The sequence below is a fragment of the Limulus polyphemus genome, unplaced genomic scaffold, assembly GCF_000517525.1.
Source record: "Limulus polyphemus unplaced genomic scaffold, Limulus_polyphemus-2.1.2 Scaffold651, whole genome shotgun sequence".
Classification (NCBI taxonomy): Eukaryota; Metazoa; Arthropoda; class Merostomata; order Xiphosura; family Limulidae; genus Limulus; species Limulus polyphemus.
The window spans coordinates 215,672-237,531 of record NW_013666261.1 but is presented as its reverse complement, the minus strand read 5'-3'; the positions used below and the strand labels follow the sequence as shown (position 1 = coordinate 237,531).

The 21,860-nt window shown below is 33.8% G+C and overlaps 1 protein-coding gene across 3 annotated transcripts; it reads right to left on the bottom strand.

Annotated features, from left to right (window-relative positions):
* Positions 1–234: 234 nt before the first annotated feature.
* On the bottom strand, positions 235–21,860 carry LOC106459718 (spliceosome-associated protein CWC15 homolog). Of its 3 annotated transcripts, none has more exons than XM_013919368.2 (6): positions 21,815–21,860; positions 14,068–14,204; positions 8,648–8,757; positions 5,691–5,773; positions 5,036–5,140; positions 235–619 (listed from the first exon to the last, which is right to left on the bottom strand). In XM_013919368.2, exons 2-6 carry the CDS (start codon positions 14,184–14,186, stop codon positions 392–394), a joined length of 645 nt encoding a protein of 214 aa, XP_013774822.1. In that variant the 5' UTR covers positions 14,187–14,204; positions 21,815–21,860; the 3' UTR covers positions 235–391. The 3 variants fall into 3 exon arrangements, with proteins under 3 accessions (XP_013774822.1, XP_013774824.1, XP_013774823.1); XM_013919370.2 differs by lacking the exon at positions 21,815–21,860 and adding an exon at positions 21,582–21,733; XM_013919369.2 differs by lacking the exon at positions 21,815–21,860 and adding an exon at positions 20,357–20,533.

Genomic DNA, 21,860 nt, shown 5'->3' with positions numbered 1-21,860 from the left:
TGTGTCCAGATGTTTGCTAACTTCATAAAAGATAAAATAGCCTTTTGTCAATTAATGCTGCTTTCTAGTGAGCTTACCTTACCAAGACAGTTCAATGTAGGTAATATAACGACCATATATGTCATGTAAATTCTTGATATTTTTTTACTGTTAAATTCACTGTTTATAATTAATATCAACTTTTTCTACTTAAGATCTTAAGAATGTATACTTGAGGAAAATATTACTCGTATATTACAAAACAAATATCAGAAGTATTTATTGACATCACAAAACATAAAAGTAAACACTGACATTGATTTTGAAATGATGACATACTTTAACATATTTAGAACTGAACTGTATAGTTTATCATATTGAGTGTATATATATTCACAGATTATCTTTCCACTTATTTTACATATTTTTCCATGAACTTCTTATGGAATTCTGAACGAATAGCATCATTAATGAAAGGTTTCTCTTTCCTGTCCAGATCCCCTTTGGCACAGTTCTTAAAAACTACATCATCATCCCAGCGATGCTTAACCTTAAAGTCAGCCTTAGAATTGAGCAGAGGATTTCCACTGAGAATGTTCTCCATTCGAATCTTTTCTTCTTGAACTTTCCTCTCTGCTTCCTAAAGAATATTAATATGTTTTAAAATAGATCAGTATTTATAATTGATAATTTTAAAACTATGACAATATGGTTGAACATTTACTTAAATATTTATATGGGGATTTTGTTGCAAGTAACTGCAAGTTATATTTTAGTTAAAAAGTTTGAATTCATAGCTTTCCCCTCTTTTTCTACTATTGCAAATACAACAGTATAAAAGAAAAATATTTTCAAACATAACAGTGACAGTAGAGAAGTGACTCAATTTTATAAATCATTTATGAAGCAAACAGTCAACACTTAAGAGCTCCAGCAATTTCCATGCTAACTACAGAGGACAATTTTGGCTATGAGCTATATTACACATCAATACTATAGTAGCATAAAGTTAAATATAATATTACATTTCTCAATGCTTTTTATTTGCATATTATTTAGTGATAATTGTAATTATGAAAAAAAAATGTTTGCTCTCGCTCTTTATACAGGGTGAGGGAAAAGTTACTATACAGTTGCACACTTTTATTAATACAAAGAAAACTGAAACATAATAACATAAAACAAGCAATTTCTGTTAACTACAAACATGAACTGAACACACTGTTATGTTGTTCTTCATCTTAAGTCTACCATTAACATTAATACATCTAACATCTATCTTTCAAACAAACAGTCTCATCTTTCTTGCCATAATTATGGGTATCTAAATCTATATAAAAACTAATAACAATTAAGAAAAGAGAACAAATAAAACAAAGACAAAATCGAATATTGAAACTTCTCTTCAAGAATAAAGTTATTTAACTATGTACAAATGTACAGTGACTTTTGCCTCACCCTGTATGTATATATATATATATATATGCATGTGTGTAAATAAAGTTCTTCTTTTGTTGTTAAATAAAACCCTACATGGTGGGCTACCTGCACTATCTATGGTGGGAAAATTAACTCTGTATTTTAGCATTATATACCTCATACTCTGAAGCTAACAGCTATGCCATTAAGGAACATACAACTATTACCAATGTAAAAAATTACTTAGTATATATGGCTCAAAAATAACGCTTAACCCTATCACAATGGGCTCATGTCTTTCACACACCTTGTGACCATGGTGGTATACATACTGAGACTCTGAAAGTAATTAATGTATCTTCACAAAATTTGGCAAGCTTTCAGTAAACAATAAGTCCTTTGCAGACAATAAACAAAATTTTTAATTAGCATTTTTACTAAAACTTTGGTATTATATGGTGTCAAGAGTGTTAACTACTCTGAGTGAAAAGTGATTTTCATGTTATGATTAAAAATACTTTTCTGCATCGAAAATTTTCAAATTTCATTTGTGTAATTCCTAAATCCTCCTAAATAAATATCAAATGTTATTTTCAGACAAACTATATTTTATCTGTTCTTTAATATATTATAACTCTATATAGGGTTGGTCAATTTGACTTACTTCATAACTGTCATAAAAAAATAAGGAAATAATTCAAAATTACCCTTTTTTTTTTCTGGAATGATTAAAAATTGTAACAGGAAACTACGATTTATCCTAAATAACTTAACTCTCTCAACATTGGCTCAGTCAATTTGACCAACCACGTAACCTCTTTGTACTCATTTAAAATTTATAGATTTAATACTTCTGACTTTCAATATAGTGTGTATATCTTCATAAAATTTGGCAGTCTTTCAGTTAATATTATAAGTTTTCACATACAAAAAATTATATTTTAAGTGAAGTATTTTTAATAAAATAAAGATTTGTCCATGAATATATCGAGTATTTGTTTTGAATAGTCCGTGTGCAAAGTATTTTTCATGTTAAAATTAAAAATATTTTTCCTCATCTCAAAAATCTCAAATTTACTTTCTATAATCCCTAAAACCTCCTAAATGCATTTCAAACGGTTTTTTCAGTAGAATTTTATAGTTGATCTGTTATTTTCTCTACCCTATCTCAAAATGGAATCAGTAAATTCAACCAACCTTGAACCAGCAAAAAACACAAAAATAACATGTATAAAGCAAACAATGTTCTATAACTATCATAATTTTTCTGGCTTTCTAGCTATGCTCATTGGTGTTTCCCATGGTAATAAAATTTGAACTGGTAGCAAAATAGACAATTCTCTATATAGAACATAATGCTATATAATATCTCATTTGATAGATTAAAACTTTGGCTTTCTATTGGTTATAAATAATATAGTATTAAATGTCAGAGAAAACTATTGGCAATTTTTGAAGGAGAGGATATGGCAAAAGGGGTCTGATTTTCTAGTTTATGGCTCTGTAATCAAATGAGATTCAAGGCAATAAAATTTATGCTTTGCCTAAGTAATAACAATATCAGTAATGTATTTTAGTTCTATACTTCTCAGAGGGGTGGTAAATAAACTAGAGAAGAGGGAAGACCTAGAGAGCAAATGTCACAATTTTCATTGAGGATTTTTTTTTTACATTTCATTATAAAATTAAGAACTTAACACATAAAATATTATAACTTGATTCATTAGCTATGTTTTGATGCCAATATTATTCATATACACTGATAATTAAGTGGTTTACAATTTGAATGTAACTCTAAAAGGTGGTGACATGAGCACTTTGACTTACCCGATGTGAAAGGGTTAATAATCTAATGACATATTGCTAGACCTAAATTTCATTGAATTGGATTAAAAAGAAGAAAGGACAAATTACAAGAAAATTAATTTAGTGAATATAGTATTAAATTTTGGAGAGAAATATTGGCAACTATTTATGAGAGAAAATATAGTACAAAAGACCATCATGAAAACCTTGGCCATAATATACACTTTTATTTATCAAGTTAAAGGTACAGTCTTTTACACTTGACAATCTCAGTATTTTTAAGATGGCAGATAATTCAATAATCCCATTACTTATCCTCAGGAGAATGGATATCCTTATGGTATTGTAACTTGTACAAATTGAAATAACCTTATAACAGAAGTAAAATAATTCTTTTGAAAATCATATTAATTCCGAAGACAAGTGTGAAGATACAAATAACTGAAGACACATTTTAACTTTTTTCTCATAAGAAGTGAGTTAATTCTACTCACATTGGCAGTGTGAAACTATACATACTATATCTCTGTATCTTCACAAAATTTGGCAAGCTTTTAGTAAACGCGTCTATTGTATTAAAAAAACAACAGATTTTTTAATAAAGTATATTGACTAAAGATATATTTTTTTCGTGAATTTATGAAACCTTTACCGAGTCAGTTTAGTGAAAGGTGATTTTCATGCTAAGAATAAAGATACTTATTTTCACTGTATGGTTTTTATATTTCACTTACATAATCTCTAGAACAACTTTGTATTTGAGCTATAAACATGAAAATAAGATATAATTCTGTACCCTAACACTAACTGTAAATAAATCATCAATGTATGGTGTTTTTTTGTTTGAATCATTTCATGAGATTTTCAAATTTTTTATATTCACAATTTCAACTTAACTTTCCCAGATCCATTTTCTTTCATTATAGTTTTATTCTTTGTACTTTGGGCTACTATCCTCCATCGAAAATAATAAATCATAACTAAAGCCCATTAGTCACAAACAATTTACATGACCCATGTGATCTTTGTGAATATAAGTTATAACTATGCTAGGCCTCACTTTTTCTTTCAATGAGTTAGATGTTCATATAAAAACCCATGCCACCTTTAAATATGCATATTAGAACTAAAAAATGTATCAGGCACTGGAATATGGAATAGAATACCCAAAAGCACTATAATTTATCTGGAATTCTAAGTAACTATAAATAGGTTAAAACAATCTGTAAGGTCTCAGAGCAAAGAACTACGATAACTGATACAAAATTCTTCTGATGACCAATGATTTATGTAAAAAATCTAAATGATGATTCTCTAATATTTCTATATATAGGAGAAAATACTCTTTCTATTAGTTATAAACATGTCCTTCAACCTTGTAAGGACAACTAGCAGAGTATAAAAAGAGATACAAAAAAGGGATTGGCTTCTCTGATGGGCTTGACAACTTTATTGATATCTCAGCAAATCAAGGAGATAAGAGGCTAAAATTTTAGATCTGTACTTGTATATTTTGTTTCTAATTGTTTGGACATTCTGAAAGCCATATAATGAAGAATTCAGAATGCAAACACATCACACAGCACAGAGAGGTGAACTTGAGAAGTTTTTCTTACATACTTCCTTTTGAAATTAAGAAATTGAAATTTAGATAATATAAAAATCAGAATTATAAACTATGTTTTGATGCTAAGTTTACTGCAAATCAGTGATAAAAAAGTTTAAATAAATTTTGAATGAATCTCTGTATTAGGTTGTTAAATGAGCACTATGACCCAGTTGTATGGGAAAAGTTAAACACAAGAAAGACAATTAAGTTATCCAATCTCACCTTTTTAGCTTCTTCTTGAGCCCTTTCTTTCTTTATTCTGTTTAACTCAGCCATTAACTCAGCAGTATCATCCTCATCACTATCACCACTATCATCTTCATCATCCTGGATAATACACAGTGTGTGTCACTATTCAAATATGGTATTAATATAGTTCATAATTTTGGAACCTTTCAAAAATAGCTATTGTGGGAATCCAAAAATTGTGTGGGGGGCAACAGAAATAAGATGTAAAACTAAACATACATCAACTTTTGTGCAAATAATATATAGTTTTTAATTATCTGATAATTCCTCATGCCAAATAAATTAAATTTTGAGCAAACTTTTTTGAAATAAGATAGCACAATGGAACAATTCCAATTTTTTTTTTCTCCTTTTACTTTTTAGCTATTTTATACCTTACCTAGACAACTATAGTTTAGATACTTCTGTAACTATATAATTGTATCAAACTTTATGTTTGTAGTTTCATGTGTGCTTTTTCCTTTGTAAATAAATACATTAAGAATTTCTAATGGTTTAAAACAGTAGCAAAAAATGCTGCAAATATGACATATATATATATGCAAAAAAATTAATACTCTGGCTACAGTATCATCTTAAGGACTTTAATATTTTTCACAAACACTTTAACATTTTAGTGGAATCTTACCTCATCAATTGGATCATCAGCATCTAAATTGGAAGCAGGGATTTGGTCAAGTCTTGGTTTTTTTGTTCCACTTGATCCCACCTCTAAATAAAAAGTTAATATTACACTATTAAAAGAGAGTTCAAATATTCACATAATAAATTATTGTTTACTTGAGAGAACAAAGTAGAAAGGGGTAATAAAAGTTTGAATATAATACATTAATAACTATTTAAAATAATCAACTGAAGCTATGCAAAAGTAATTTGAATTTAAATATACATATCCACCTAAAATATGAATATAGTGTTATATTTTTGTGTTGTGAGAATGACTTGCACCAGAACATGTTTCATGCCAAGTTTGTATTTTTTCTCAAAAGACATAGATTTCTATTTAGTAATCATGGTAAAAACCATGAACTTTCTTAAGTTTTGAAATTATTTTGGACATAGTCCATAGCAATCTTCTTCTATTCTTCCTGGACCATCTCCCACAGTCATGTCAGTGATGCTGGTCGTGTCTTCAGCAACCTAACCAGGCATGGTATTTATTTTGTGAATATATATGTATGTGTAAGGTGTAGTTTATGCTACTTCAATGATTATTAAATAATATGGGAAATGCCCATAGCAAATGCTCTATTTCACTGATTTTTACAGTTTAACATAAAAAAAACAACAAGAATATCCAGACGTCTAAGTGTCCCCTGGACTTCTAGTAAATGTTATCCTCTTTTACTGAAATATAAAATGGCACTCCTGACTTTTAGCCTTCGATTAATGCCAGAGATTTTCCATTGAAATCATGTCCAGGCTCTCGGGTGGCCACACCACTAGCTGAATGTTTCGTGCCAGCTCCAGACATTTCTTCTTAATGAGTAGGGAGTACTTTGGGTCAATATCCTGCTCACAAATAAACCTTCAACTAATTAGTTGTTTACTGCTTGGGATGGCATGGTATAAAAGAACAGAATGGTAGTCTTCCTTCATGATTTAGTTTATTTTAACAGCATCTCTGACACTTGTAGCAGAGAAACAACCACAGACAATTACAGAGCCTTCTACATATTTCAACAAGCTGATTTCACATTCTGGTTCATATTTCTCAAGCTTTTATCCCCTAAGGAACACCCAGCAAGAATTGATGAAGAGTTCAACTTTTGTCTTATCGATGATCAGCATCCTAATTCTGGTGGTCTTTACCAAATTGGAGTTTCTTGACATTTCTACACTTATGAGAAACTTCCTGGCTGTAAATTTCCCCACTAAACCCCCTGCATTTAACTTTTCCTTGTTGTGTTGTTTGACACATTAACATCAGTGTCTTCAGTCCACTTCTTTGAAAGTTCAGGATGAGTAACAAATATATCTACTTTGGAAATCCTGATCAGTATTGTCTCCTGGTGTTCTTTGATACATTTTGGTCTCCCGCTCCTTTTTTCTTTACTTTTATCTGCCAGTTTCTTGGTAGTGGCTAAGTGTTTGCTGTACAGCTCGCATTGAAATATTAGTTTCTCAGCAATAACTTTGTGGGAATAACTTTCATGAGCAAGAATTACAATCTGAGACCTCCTGTCAGAATGATAGTTACTCAGTCTTTTTGTGAAATTTCATCAAATTCTCAAAAAACTCCTAATTTGGCATAATACATTACTCTACAAATTTTGTAATCGCTCTTGTTGCTCTTTTGGAGGAAAAAAGAAAAAGAGCCCAAATAACCTGACATTTATAAGTTGGCTGTGAAAACCTGATAAAGATGCAAGGTATGAATACTTGTAACATAAGGTTTTAGCCTCCAGAAAAAGATGTTTGTGTATATTTAAAAATGCTGTACATGCTGTAGAAGCTGGACTTATAAGTTGGATAAGAGCATCCTAGTTTGCACTGGATGAGTTGTTATTGCCCTCTGTAGCATGTTCAAAGCATCATTTTCAATAAGGTTCAAGACAGGGGAATTTTCTGGCCAATCCACCCTTCTGATTGCTTACTGTTCAAGATAAGCATTGATAATTCTTGATCAATGAAGGTAGCATTAACATCAAACAAAATGAAGTTTGGGTCAACTTCACCAGCATAAGGTCTCACTATTAGATGAAGGATCTCATCTTGATACCTAACTGCGGTGACTGCACCATTCTGGATGACATGGGAATTTTTACTTTCTTGTATGTTGATTCTAGGACAAACCATGACATATCCTCATCCATATTTATATATCATGTTCTCCAGCATGCTGTGGCAGCAACTGTTCACCAAACTGTTTCCAGACTCTGGGATACCTGTCAGTATAATTAAGACAGAATCTACGTTTGTCAATGAAGAGGACTGACATACAATAATTTATATTTCCCCTAACATGATCCCTGGCCCTTCTGTTACATTTTGAAGGTATTTTCTCAATTGGGTAGTATCTGCAAAAGATCAATAACATGACCCAATTTGTATACTTATATCTTTCCAAGGAATTGTGAATTTTCTGTGCCCCACCATGTTGTCCCTTGACCTTGCTATTGGTTTAGTACTGGTTGTACATATGGGAAACCACATGTTGGAACACATTCAATTATTGAATGACATTAGGTACAGCCACCTCAATCTGAAGCATACCTATACTCCTGTTATAGTCCTCGTTAATTAACTGACATCTAATTTGTCTGTAAGTCATTAAACTCATGGTAAGACAGTTTCTACCAAGTACTCTAACATGTACCAAATTATCTGGGTATGCCATTCTGCTTTCAAAATTTAAAAGATAAAGTCATATGTATTTATACCCATTTATATCTCTGCATTAATATCATTCACAGGCAGGTATTTAACTCAACTAGTACTAATTTCAATTGACCTGAAGGTTGATCCTCAGCAATACTTTGGTAGTATATAAATTATTTAATAATCAAATGAATTTTCACCAACTTGTAAGGTAGCGTGTCAGCAACACACCTTATTTTAGGAAACTAATGCAATTACACCTACCTCTACTACGTTTACTTTCTCTTTCATGGGTAACAGCTCTTTCTCTTTCTTCCAAATCTCTTCGGAAATCCTTACCTCTCAACTCCTCTGAACTAGCCTGGCCAGTTTGTCTGGAATTCAATAGTTCAAATTATTTTTAAACTTCTAATAGATATATTCAAATATCTGTAGTATAAATGCAAATTTTAATACAGTAATAACTAAAGTTAAAATAAAAACAAATCTTTCATCAATTGTACTTCAACTTATATATAAAGTTATTACTAATTAAGTTTTATTTTCCAAAATAAAATGTGTAATATTTTCAGTCTTGTCTAAAGCAAAAAAAATTCACATCTGTGATTAACATTCTTCAATAGTATGAGGTGCATTTTAGTACCAGTAAAATGTACTTGTCACTAAAAGTTTATATTTTTTGCAAAAACATCTGCTAACGAATATGCATTACGATTCACTAGTAATATTACAAGTAATACAATTTGCTACTGCAGAAAGGGATGTTTGGCCATTATCTTCTTAGATGATAAACAGTAGTATTTCTGTCGCAAATTAAATTTAATTACTAAGTTAACATTTTCTTAAAGCAAAAATATATTTCCAATAATACTTACCTCCAGTCTTTTATTCCCCACTTAATTGTCCTTGGCAATATCTGTCTCGTGACACTCTCCACTTACATCAATGTGCCCTCTATACCAGTACTGTATATAAGCATCTCCTTCAGATAATATTGTCACTTTTTCAAGACTGACCCAATTTGCAGTCTTTAATACCAGCTCTTAGTGGTGAGGAAGAACAGGAGAGTGTGAGAGAGTATTATTGGAAATACATTTTCAATTTAAGAAAATGCTAACTTCCAAAATATACCTCTTATCACACTAAAGCTAGAATCCCACATTCAAAAAGCAAAGAGGCTGGTGAGGCATTATCCATACAGAATGTGTCTGCATAGATTGAGGGTGTGCCAAAAGTGGAATTTGACGTAATCTGTCATCACCATTCACCAGACCACAACCAGGTAGCTGTGGTCCCACTGCTTGGGATTCGAATTACAGGGCCATGGCCCCTACATCCATGTTTGGTGGCTAAGATCCCAACCTGTAGCTATAGAGTGATGGATAACAGGCCACCAGAATCACAAGGAGAAGGTAAGCAACACAGGAATGGATAAATCCTCTCCTCAACTTGAAGAAGTTCAAAAGACAACACCTCAAACTCGGAATGATGGGATCCTGTATGCCATACTCAACCTGAGGAAACAGAACTCATTCAGTCTAGAATTATGAACACCCATCCTCACTCTTTAACTGTGTGGGCAAGGTAAATTCCACTTTCCCCAAAAATTATGGGGAGGATATGGAACAAACTGTGCACAACCAAGGACACAGAATGGGACCACTATGACTTCAGAATTACGAGGAGACAATGGATCCTCTTCTATGAACAATGTACTGAACCAAAAGAAGGACCATGCTCAACCCAACCAGATAGCTGAGTGTCAAATCTGGGTCGGGGACATGAAGAACGGTCAGGATCTCCTTATGCTTTACTCATTATAGTCCATCAGTCGAGGGAGTAGTTGAAAACCCTCAGAGGAAGATACTTCCAGAACATGCAAATAATGTGAACTAAAAGTATTGGGAGAGGTCCACATACCAGCACGCACAATGTCCTCCAGCAGGCAATTTAACCAGGCTGCTAGGTACATAGAAATGTGATGAATCTGATGACACGTAACTTGCAGAAGTCTCCTCATCTCCCAAAAGACCCTAGAATAAGCAATATGGATCAATTTTTATAACCACCCTGTGAAGGTAACTGGGGATAAATCCCAGGAAACTGAAGGGCCATAATGAATAAAAAGCCATTGTCTAGCACCTCTAAAGCTTTAGTGCGAGCAACAAAACACTTCATGGCCCTCACTAGACATAACAAATGATCAGGATCCAATTGGTCACAGAGGTGAGAAATAGCATTCAGATGAATCAGAGAAAAGGATTTATCCCCTTCTCTGGCTGCCAGTATCTTAAGTAAGAAGGACCTGTCTGGGTATAGAAGGACGTAGGTAAAAATGAAAAAGCATCCAATGCATGTGCAGTACAAACAATTTCAACAGGCAACATCCACAGGCCAGCAGTAACAAAAAATAAACCTTAAGGGAAAGGTGATACATGAGGCTAAGGGCTCAAACGAATGTTGAAAAAAAAGCACATAACTCCACTTTATACCCCAGTTAGATAACTGAAATGATGATTTGGAATGAAGAACCCAAAATGACTTGAAGAGGCCGGAGAGCACTGGGGACTCAAAGAATATGTTTCTTCGAGTATCAAAAGGTAGCTGATAAGGCCACCTTTTATATGGGGATTGTGGAAGATGCGAAACCTTTGACAAAGAGCCAGGTCAAACACCAAGTTATGGTTGGCACGTCTAGATGAAATGGATTCAACCTCCTCACAATACACCATTGTCAATATGTGTGCCATTTCCATTAATAAATGTACATCATGGGAAGATGCAGAGACTGAGAAAAGCACAAAGCAACTTTAGAAGTTAAATCCCAATGCTGTGCAAAGGACCACATAACCTTCATGCATGAAGCTGGAGCTTTGGGATGGATGGGTGTAAAATGTTGGATCGTGACTGCTTCAACACAGACAGCCATAGAGGAAGTGGTGGAGGTGGGCACTACTGAAGGTACTGCAAAAGTGGAAACTAGGGTTGAGTCAGCCACTCCGGTGCTACCAACAGAATGCAACAAGGGGTTGAATAAATAATTGCTAGGATTCTAGGTAACAGACAAATTGGTGGGTAGGCATATAGGTGCAATCCAGTCTAGTCCTGACTGAATGCATCTATTGCCAATGCCCAAGGGTGAGACATACCAGAGATCAAAATGCCAGTTGTTGAGAGTTCTAATGAGTGGCAAATGCATTGATCATCTGTGTCCCGAACTGATAGCAAATCCAATAGAAAACCCCTCAATGAAGTACCCATTCTGTCAGAAGAATCCGGTTGGTTCGAGACAATTGATCTGCCACCAAATTCATCACCCCCAGAACATGGCAAGCTAGTAAGATGATATGATGGGAGTTGGTCCAATATAAAAGATTTGAGAACAAAGAGACCTGGACTGAGTGCCCCCTTGATGGGAAATGTAAGACACCACCTTGGATTTGTTGGTGTGAAGCATGACAATTTTGCGCCTCAATAATTCCAGATTTTGAGACATCACCCTTTGAACATTGATGTGGAAGGAAGCTTCATCATCTGTCCAAAAGCCCTGGAATTCCTGACCACTGTGATATGCACCCCATCCCTGAAGCAGAGCATTTGTGTAAAGATGGATCTCTGGACAATGTGGCAGCAGAGGAACACCTATCGTGATTGAAGATGTTGATCCTGAATAAGAAGACTCGGGAATACAGTGGATCACTGTTAATGATCCATTGGTCACATAGAGACCACTGAAGGAATCGCATGTGCACTCGTCCCAAAGGAATGAGAGAATCAAGTGATGCCCACATCTCCAAAAAAAAAGGAACCATTGGCACAGTGGGAAAAGGAGACATAAGAGTCAGATTGCCTGTTCCATAGCTTGGAGCTGGATGGTAGTTGGCTTAGCCCGACAGAGATACATGTTTAAAAAAAGACACCCAGATGAATGATATATTGTGTTGAAGTGAGAATAGAATTCTTGGTTTTGATAACAAATCCTATCTTGGTTGCTTCAGAAAGCAGAATCTGGGTGTGACGTTCCACCAACTGATGAGATGGTGCCAGCAGTAGCCAGTCATTTGTGTAATGGTGTGTGCACAGGGAATGGAGGTGCCAAGAAAAAGTTTGTATGATTTGGAAGAACATGTATGGTGCTATTGTTAGTTCTAAAGGCAGAGCCTTGAATTACGGCACCTGACCCTTGTGCCCAAAACACAGATAGTGGTGGGATGATTCCGCTATGGGAATGTGCAGATAGGTATTGGCTGCATCAGACTTGGTCATACACATTCCTGGTGAAAAATGACAACACAGAATGAGGAATGACTCCATCGTGAATTTTGGAGGATCTATGAATTGATTTAGATCATAAAGATAGATGACCCTAGGCCAATCTACTGTCTTCTTGGGACAACAAACAGATGGGAATAAAACCCTAGAGAACTTTCTCCACTGGCTCCTGGATCAACAAATCTTTGGTAGTCATGGAATGAAGTTACAAAATTTGAGGAACAATGATGGTGGAGATGTGAACTGAATGACTAATCCTGACACAAGGACCTGTAGTACCCATAGATCTGTGGTAAAGCTTTTCCACACATCCAGAAATTCTCAGAGCCAAGCCTCCATAGACCACATAGGCATACGGTATTCACTGTCGCTCTGGCAGAGTTTCAACTGTGCAGAGGAACTTTTTGGATATGGGCAGAATCTACTTTGGGTACCAATGGACTGATGTCAGGGGTTGGGACACTCAAATAGGGGCAGAACTATGAGCCCCCGTAAGAGCCAAGGAAAGTCGAGAAGCCAATGATGACAGGGATGAATGCAGATGGGTGACATCAACCTTTGATTAAAAAAACTCTGGAACCCCTGAAAAAATCAATGGTTGGAAAAAGGGTGCCTCATGTAACTCATGGAGGGCAGCAGCAGGTAGATGAATGCCCTCCAACATCAAAACAGCCAAGAGACTAGTGAAAGTGCAGAAGCTGACAACTGCACCAAGGTGGATGCTAACAATGGTCCTAACTCATCACCAAATTGATGTGGCAAATGCTGAGAGGCTTCTGAGAAAAGATGTAGGGATGATAAATTTCTCAGCACCGAAGTTAGCGTTAAACAAATCCTAAAAACTTGTTATCTATTCAGGTTGACCTTAAACTCCATTCTGGAACCCAACATTTCCAGGAGCAGGTCTATTTTCCGAGAGTCTAAATATGCTTCTACCTGGCAGTAGTAGGCTAAAACATGTTCTGACAAATATGGTGGAGAAAGCATAGCTGTTTCTTCATGTAACTGAACAGTAAACCTCCCTGCATGTACCACAATATTAGGGAAAGGAGGGAGAACTAAGTACTCGCCCTCAGACCTTTCCGCCATTAAAGAAAGTGCAGGCTCAAAACCAACTGGAGAAAGACCCTAAAACATCACACACTCGACTTACCAACTGAAGAAAAGGAGCTGGAGGCAGCTGATCCAAATTGGCCTCATGAAAAACCAACAGAGTAAAAGATGTTGCTGGAAAAGGCAAAACTAAATTATCTCCAGAATGTCCAGGATCTCCCGTAAGTGCAGCCTCAAAGACCTCCAGAGATACACCACTGGACTGAATGTATGTCTCCATCTCACTATGGATGAAATCACAGAGAGCAACTACCCCCCAATTCTAGAGCAATACACTAAAGCAAATATAGTGTATTTACCTGTATTTTAGTTTTGTGTGTCCCGGTAAGTCCCGACTAGAATACTGTTTAGAGAGGGTTCCCAAGTCCTTTTCTCGTCCTCGGGCTGGTTCAAACGTTGGTCTGGCAGCAGTAGTCATTCTCTTTATCTAGACGTGCTGCAGGGAAAAAATAATGTGATATATCTCATAAACTGTATGAAAGTGAATATTAAAAATTTAGAAAAGTATTTATTACAGTGTTAATGACTTGTCGGAAGTATTTAACTAGATATTTTTCTGAACATAAATTTTATAATTTCTAAATAAATCTTAACTTAAACTGGTTTTTAAAGGGAAAAACATGTTAGTAAAAAATGTTAAAACTAAGAACATAAAATTTAAACCCCTGTCAGTGTTCAATACAAGTTATCTGAGTTTATGATAATTTCCACTTTGTTCATATAAAAATTTACGTAACAAATAATACATGCCATGGAACATTACACATACTTTCAAAATGTACAAAGAAAATCAAATCAGGAAACTTTTGAGTTTTATGGCATAAGCAACATGTTTTATGACATTGACTGGTTTAGAAAAGTTATAACAGTTCCCCCATGTGCACAAAGATATGAATAGGTCAAAAAAGAAGTTGTGCACAAAAGAATTGTTGATAGAAACTTTGCTAAGGCATTCTCTTCAAGATCGTTTGTGTTTGCCAAGACATTGATATATACATTATTTTTTTAGTGTGTGAAAATAAATAGTATTGTGTTGCTGAATAAAATTCTTTGGTGATCTTATATTTTTATTGTGTGTGTGTCACAAAAAGTCATTGTTAGGTTAGTTTCAATTATATTAGAGATCTGACAGCTTATTTTTATTATATGTAGCAAACATTCTATGGTGGAGTCTGTTACTACCAGGAAATGCTTGAATTTTGTATGAATATAGCAAATTTCAAGGAACTCAGTGTAATGTAATACAAATGTTTAACAAACTAGAATAAACAAAAATTGATTCTACGGTGCAAAATGTTTTTAAGATTAAGATTTAGTACTGTACAGTGTTTTTTATGGAGAGGTGTTGGCATTTTCACTCTCTCAAATTTTTTCTGTAAATAAAACTGATACTAGTAAGTTTCCAACTGTGGGAAGTAATCATGCATAAACTTAGTTCTCTGAAAGGAAGTAGCATGTAAAACTGAAGTGGAAACATGTGATTTAGTTATTTCAATAGGCCTTGATGTCTTGATGAATGAAGCTTGGCACAACTTCTAAAATGAAAAAAAAGAAACTAAATATTAGTGAAATGATGAAATCTATAAGGATTATACTATGGTGGTACCTGGGCATTATATCATCCTTCTCATATTCATTCTTCATTGCAGAAATGGCATTTTTAACTTCAGAATCACTAGCAAATCATTTTGTAATGCATTGTTCAACTTCAGAATCACTAGCAAATAATTTTGTAATGCATTGTTCAACTTCAGAATCACTAGCAAATCATTTTGTAATGCATTGTTCAACTTCAGAATCACTAGCAAATCATTTTGTAATGCATTGTTCAACTTCAATGCTGCATCTTTGGGCTATACCGTGCTATTAGTTTCACAAAATATTGAAACTAATAATTTCAATCCCACTTTTTGAAGTTAATGATACTATTGTGCCCATTTTTTTATGTTTTGTTGTCAACATAGTAATCAATTGACAAATCTCCGATTCAGTTGGTATGTCAAATCAACTTGGATATCTTCTAATAAGTTCTTCACTCATCTGACCTGGTCCCACAGTTTAGTTTCCTCACTACACTTAAAACCATCACAAAAACATCTGGAACATTTCAAACATGTTTCATTGCTACATTGAGTTACTTTACATTTACAAGTTAATTTCTCCATGTTGGTTCTCATTGTCTCATATCCGCAGTGTGTTAACATCTGCCACACAAGCCAGCCTGGCATCTTGATGTAAATTTTAAAAAAATGAGTCGTTCTTTAAAGGTTTGAGATATATTGATTAGATAAAAAGAAGATGTTTGGCACTATTTTGGGGGTTTAGGTCACAGGACTGAACCTGTGACCTGACCGATCAGGTCACAGGTTCAGTCCTGTGACCTAAACCCCCAAAATAGTGCCAAACATCTTCTTTTTGTCTAATCAATATATCTCAAACCTTTAAAGAATGACTCATTTTTTTAAATCTACATCAAGATGCCAGGCTGCTTCGTGTGGCAGATGTTAACATATTGCTGATAGGTTACGAGTTTACTCGTGTTTCGTGCAGAGGGTCTTTGTGTGCCATTTATTAAAACACTGAGTTTGAAAAGAGTTGGACACATTTTATTTTGTTCATAACTCAACTATATTTTTTATTATTTGTTTGACACTTACAGAGTATGTACATGAAGACACCTAGTAAATTTTTAAAGTGTGGTATCTTATAAAACATTTTCCTATATGGAGTGGAATCGCACAAAACTTCCATATGTATCGCGTTTCACTTCTTTTCCCATGGGCAGCACAAACTCTACAGGCTCTATTTCCTGTAGATGAAATGAACACAGGAATATGCTACTTCATGTTACCAGTCTTCCTAGGGGATCCTTATGTGGGGTTCTCCTTGTACTTTCAGATGATTGATTGGGTTCATTCCTCTCTAGTTCCAGTGAGCCTTCTTTCTCTTTGTCAGTAATCCATTCTCTTGCTACAGAGAGGAGGAACTGTTTATATTTTTTCTTTTCTGTTGAATCAGGACTTTATAGATTAGATATGAATTGAAAATGCTGCAGTCTGTTAGATAAAGTACTACCTTTTTTGTCCATTTCACTGTTTTTCCGAGAATGGTGTAGTATGAGAGGTAGTTATTAGCACGATCAACATCTTTCATGTGGGCATTGTATCGGAGAACACACACAGGTTTTTTATTTCTTCTCCAGTTATTCTAACTTTCTTTCCTATGATAAAAACAGATGAGTCATGGATGGTTGAAACCATATGAAAACGAAAAGCTGTTTCTCCTTTTTTCATTGTTGAAACTTCAGCCATCAGGCTTGGCAGCAACCCTCTATTCACTCTGATTGTTACACAGACTTTTGTTCTATGTTCTAGGAACAGGTTTGCAATGGAATTACTGTTGTAATAATTGTCCTGGTATACGTGGTGCCACAATCCAAGATTGGGAGCAAGAACTAAAAGAACAGTCTCCTCCATGTTTTCCCCTCACCAGTATAAAGTTCCATGTTGCAAATATAACCTGTGGCACTCTCACACACTATTCTCACCACCAGACCATGTTTTACAATTTTTGCAGGGTTGTATGTTTGGAATCTTAGACGTCCACTTCATGGAATCATGCCCTCACCCAATGACAACTGTTGCTTTGGTTTTTATAATGTCCTGAATTTATTTAGGAAATAATCCAGTACTAACTGAATTTTGAAGAGCCTGCCTGAAGACTCATCCATTTTCTGATTATCATTGAAATGCCAAAATGTCCAAATTTGTCCAATCTGTTTCGGCTTATTGTCTGCATAAATATTAGGCTAATCAAAAGAAGATCTGTTGACCAATAATTTTACCAGTGATATTTCCTTGTCTGTCCCATTAGTAGAATAAGGCCTAGGAATTTCCTCATGTCTGTAGGTGTAACTTCAGACCATCGAGGTCCTTGAGATGACATTTTATGTTTCTCTGCAGTTTGATTATGATAGGTACACATTTCCTGACAAAACATTTCAAACAAGTCATCACCAAACATTAGATTTGTAACAGTAGCAATACTTTTCGGCTTCAGATGGAATTATAGTGACATCTGGATTTCCTACAAACAGTTCCAAGTTCGTTGGAATATCTATTTCTGATCAATTATCATTATCACAATGGGAAAACAAATCACTAACAGGAATATTTATAGAATCATCATCACTTTCCAATTCAGAATCAGTTGAGAGCACAACTTTACATATCTTTGTAAATCTAACAACATCACTGTAAGAATGATCCACATATACATCCACATTAGAATCTTCACCTTCATTTGGATGATCTGGCAAATTATCATCAAATAGTTCAGTAATTACATCATCTTCACTCAACATGTTATGTCTTCTGTGAGAAGCCATTTATAAAAATATGGGTATTTTAAGGAAAAATCAGAAAAATAATAACAAAATATAATGTATCAGACTCCTTTCAAATGGAATGTTTTAATAAATGGCACACAAAGATGCTATGCGTGAAACACAAGTAAACTCATGACCTGTTCACAATGTGTTAAAAACAGTTATTGTATGTCTTGTACAAAACTCTTGTGAGGCTTTATCTGGAATATTTTGCACAGATTTGGTCCTTTTAATACATAAAGAATATTAACATCAGAAAGAGTGCAATGATAAAAAGCAAATAGACTGAATATATTTTCTCTACAGTACAGAAGAATTACGTATATATAATTTAAGGACAACAAAGAATCTCTTGGTCCATCTAGACTGTCTCATCCACTATTCTAAACTCTAAAAATACAAATTAAACTAACTTTCATAGCCTATACAGAAACATATCTTATACAAAACATATTTGGCTTTATGTACTTAAGGAATGGTTTGCAGTAACAGATTTTATTGATTGCAAATTTTTATTTATATGAATATGAAAATATATATTATAGCCTGTTTTAAAAATGAAATAGAAGTACATGTACAAAATATTTATTCTTATATATTAAGGGACACCTTGCAAAGTAGAAAAGCATTCTGACATCATGATTTTAATTTTCTTATGTTCTGACTTAACAGTCCTGATTTAATATAGGTGCTTGCAGTTAAATACTAAAATTTCAGATACAGTATGTGAATTCTAATTCCACAGTCTATTGTCATATACAAGTATAAATACAGTAATAGTCATAATCCTACAAGTAGACGACAGTAGCATAAAATCACAACTAGCATTTCTTTACTTTTAGTTTGGTTTAAGTTGGTAATAGTTATGAAAGGCAAGGCACAAAAACTTAAGATTAGAAAAAGATAATCATTTCACATTACTTTCACAGTTAGTAGCCTATATTATTACCTAAATTCATTTAATAATTAGTTTTTGTTTTTTATTACTTAATAACAATTACTAACTAGATAAAATCTCTAAAATTGTTTTCTTTTGAAAAAAAGAGAGTTAGAGTGGATCTGATTGAAGTGTTTAAGATTGTAAATGGAATTGATAGTGTTGATGCATCATCTGTTTTCATACTTAACAGAGAATAGTAGGATTAGAGGACATAAATATAAATTTTGGCAAGGTAAAAGTCATCTTCAGCTAAGACAGTTTTATTTTTCTAAATGGATGGTTGGCCTTTGGAATGGGTTGCCTTCAGATGTTGTGGACGCAGTAAATTTAAGCAAGTTTAAGAGAAAGCTTGATAAGTACATGAATGATAAGGGCTAGCTTTAAGATTTTTTAATTAATAGTTTTAGTTTAGCTAAGAGGATGTGACAGCCAAGATGGACCAATAGGTCCCATGTTGTTCCAAAACATTAAGTCCTACATTTTGACTGCTTAATTACTGTAGTTTCAAGTAAGTCTTGAAAAGGGTTATATTTGTGGGATTAAATCCAGAGTTTTCTTAAAAGAATGGCAAGTGTGTTACCTAGACTCCCAGCAACTGACCATGAAAATGATTCACATCTGATCACCACAACCTTACTCTAAGTATGCATTGCACACTTATTTATATGGAGAAAAAAAAACATTTTTTTCTTGTTAATCTAACAAAACTTGTAAACTATTTTAACTGAACATATCTTCTTAGGAAGACAGTTTTTATCAGTATTTCATCTAAAATACAGTTTAAAACAGGTACATACATGTATGATGGTGGTCTTTTCATTGAATTAACACTACCTTTAAGTTAGAAATACGTAAAGAACAAACTAAGACTAAGCATTTTAACCCTTCAACTGCAGTTGACATCATATTATGCAAGCATTTTGTGTGCAACATTTTGAATGGTCCGCCTCAAAAATTCTCAAATCTTTGAACTTGCGGAGTTAGGCAGATTTACACAAGCAACAATTGAAGGGTTAAATAACAATTTTAGAAAAAGGTTTCAAAAAATATAACAAAACTTTCATAAAGTGAGATATGTTTAAGAATAATTGAAGTTTTATATTATGTTACATTAGGAACAAGAGAATCTATTCATATGAGCAATGGCCCATTTTCTCTCCACCCAAAAAAAATTATTAAATTTCCATTTAAAATAAGTCTTGAAAATAAGTTGGAAACAGTTATTACATATATTTTTAGTATAATTTAAAATATATCATACCATTTTCTATGGATGCATGAATACCCGGCCAGGTATTGGAATTCCCGCTAATACTCAGCTCCGGCTGAGTGTCAAAGTTAAAAACAGCCAAATCCGGGTAATTGAAAATGGCATTTAAGCCTTAATCTTTGTGGCAACTTATGCGGTACTTAAAGTCATAGATAATATCAGTTTAGTTAAAAAAAAAAAATGTGTTCTGAACAACAAAGTCTGACCACCCGCTGAAAGTCGGGGATTCAGAGAACAATAGGGATTAATAACAGGCATGGCTTGAGAAGGTGGGGATTTTGAGAACAATAGAGGTTAGGGTTAGGCATCAAAAGTTGAAAATAAAACTGGAATGTTCTGTTGGTGATTATTTGGTTAAATGTAATTTCTGTGTATGTTGTTTTTTTTGGGCGAGGGGAGAACCCAGCCCCAGCCGAAGTTTAGTGACCAGGTACCCAAACCTGATATTTGACCAAATTTTACTACCCGTGCATCCCTACTATTTTCATATTCTATAACTTGTTATTAAGATTGTTTTCTGAAGTGTCTTGCACATTCTAGAAACTTGCATAGCTTCAGATATATATCTAGAAAATGGGCAAATGGCTCACAGAAACATGGTGATACAAAAAATGAGTGAAGAGAAGAAAGAGATTACATTGCAATAATAACAAGGCAGAAAATGCTTGTTCTTGATCTCAATATTTGTGCACTTTGGTTCTCATGTCTAGTTTCAGTGTAAATGACCAATGTAAATGTAAAAGATAATTTCACTTGGTACAAGTGTTAAATCTGTCAGTGTCATGTTTTGCTATTAATTTTTATTAGCATCTAATTACTAACTGCACACAACATTAGTCTTGTAAAGTGTAATAAACTAAATTATTAAAAGATAAACCCCCACATTCAAGTTTTGAAATATTGATAAAAATAACGAATTATGAATTCATAATAGGACATTAACAAACATATTTGTATTTAGTTCATGATATTAAAATTTGGCAAATTTTACCTGGTATCCTTCATGCTTAAGATTAATAATAATAAGCCAAATGACAGTGTCTAATGGGATGTCAATGCATTAATTCAGGTTAGAGCAAGCAATCCAAGTATTCTATGATGATACGTAGTATAATAATGGCTAAATTCTACATGTATTTAATCAGCTTAAACAACCGAAAAAAGGTAACAAAAGGTAAAATAACGTAAAGTTACAATCACACGAAAAGCTATTTACCTAACCCTAACTTGACTAAGAGTAAGACGTCTTCCATTCCAATGGAAGAGTAATATTATTCTTAATAGTTCTCATAATAAACGTTTAATAATCAGTAATGGACGATAGGCTTTAACATTTAATGAAGAACTGTCACTACATATAAGTTTGCAGGGTCTTTTATATTCAAACCAATAATAAAAAAAATATATATATATTTTTAACACTCAATTATGCTTATTAGTACTACTCACCTACCAATACCTTGATCTTGTGTTTGTAATGGTAAAATGTTTTCCA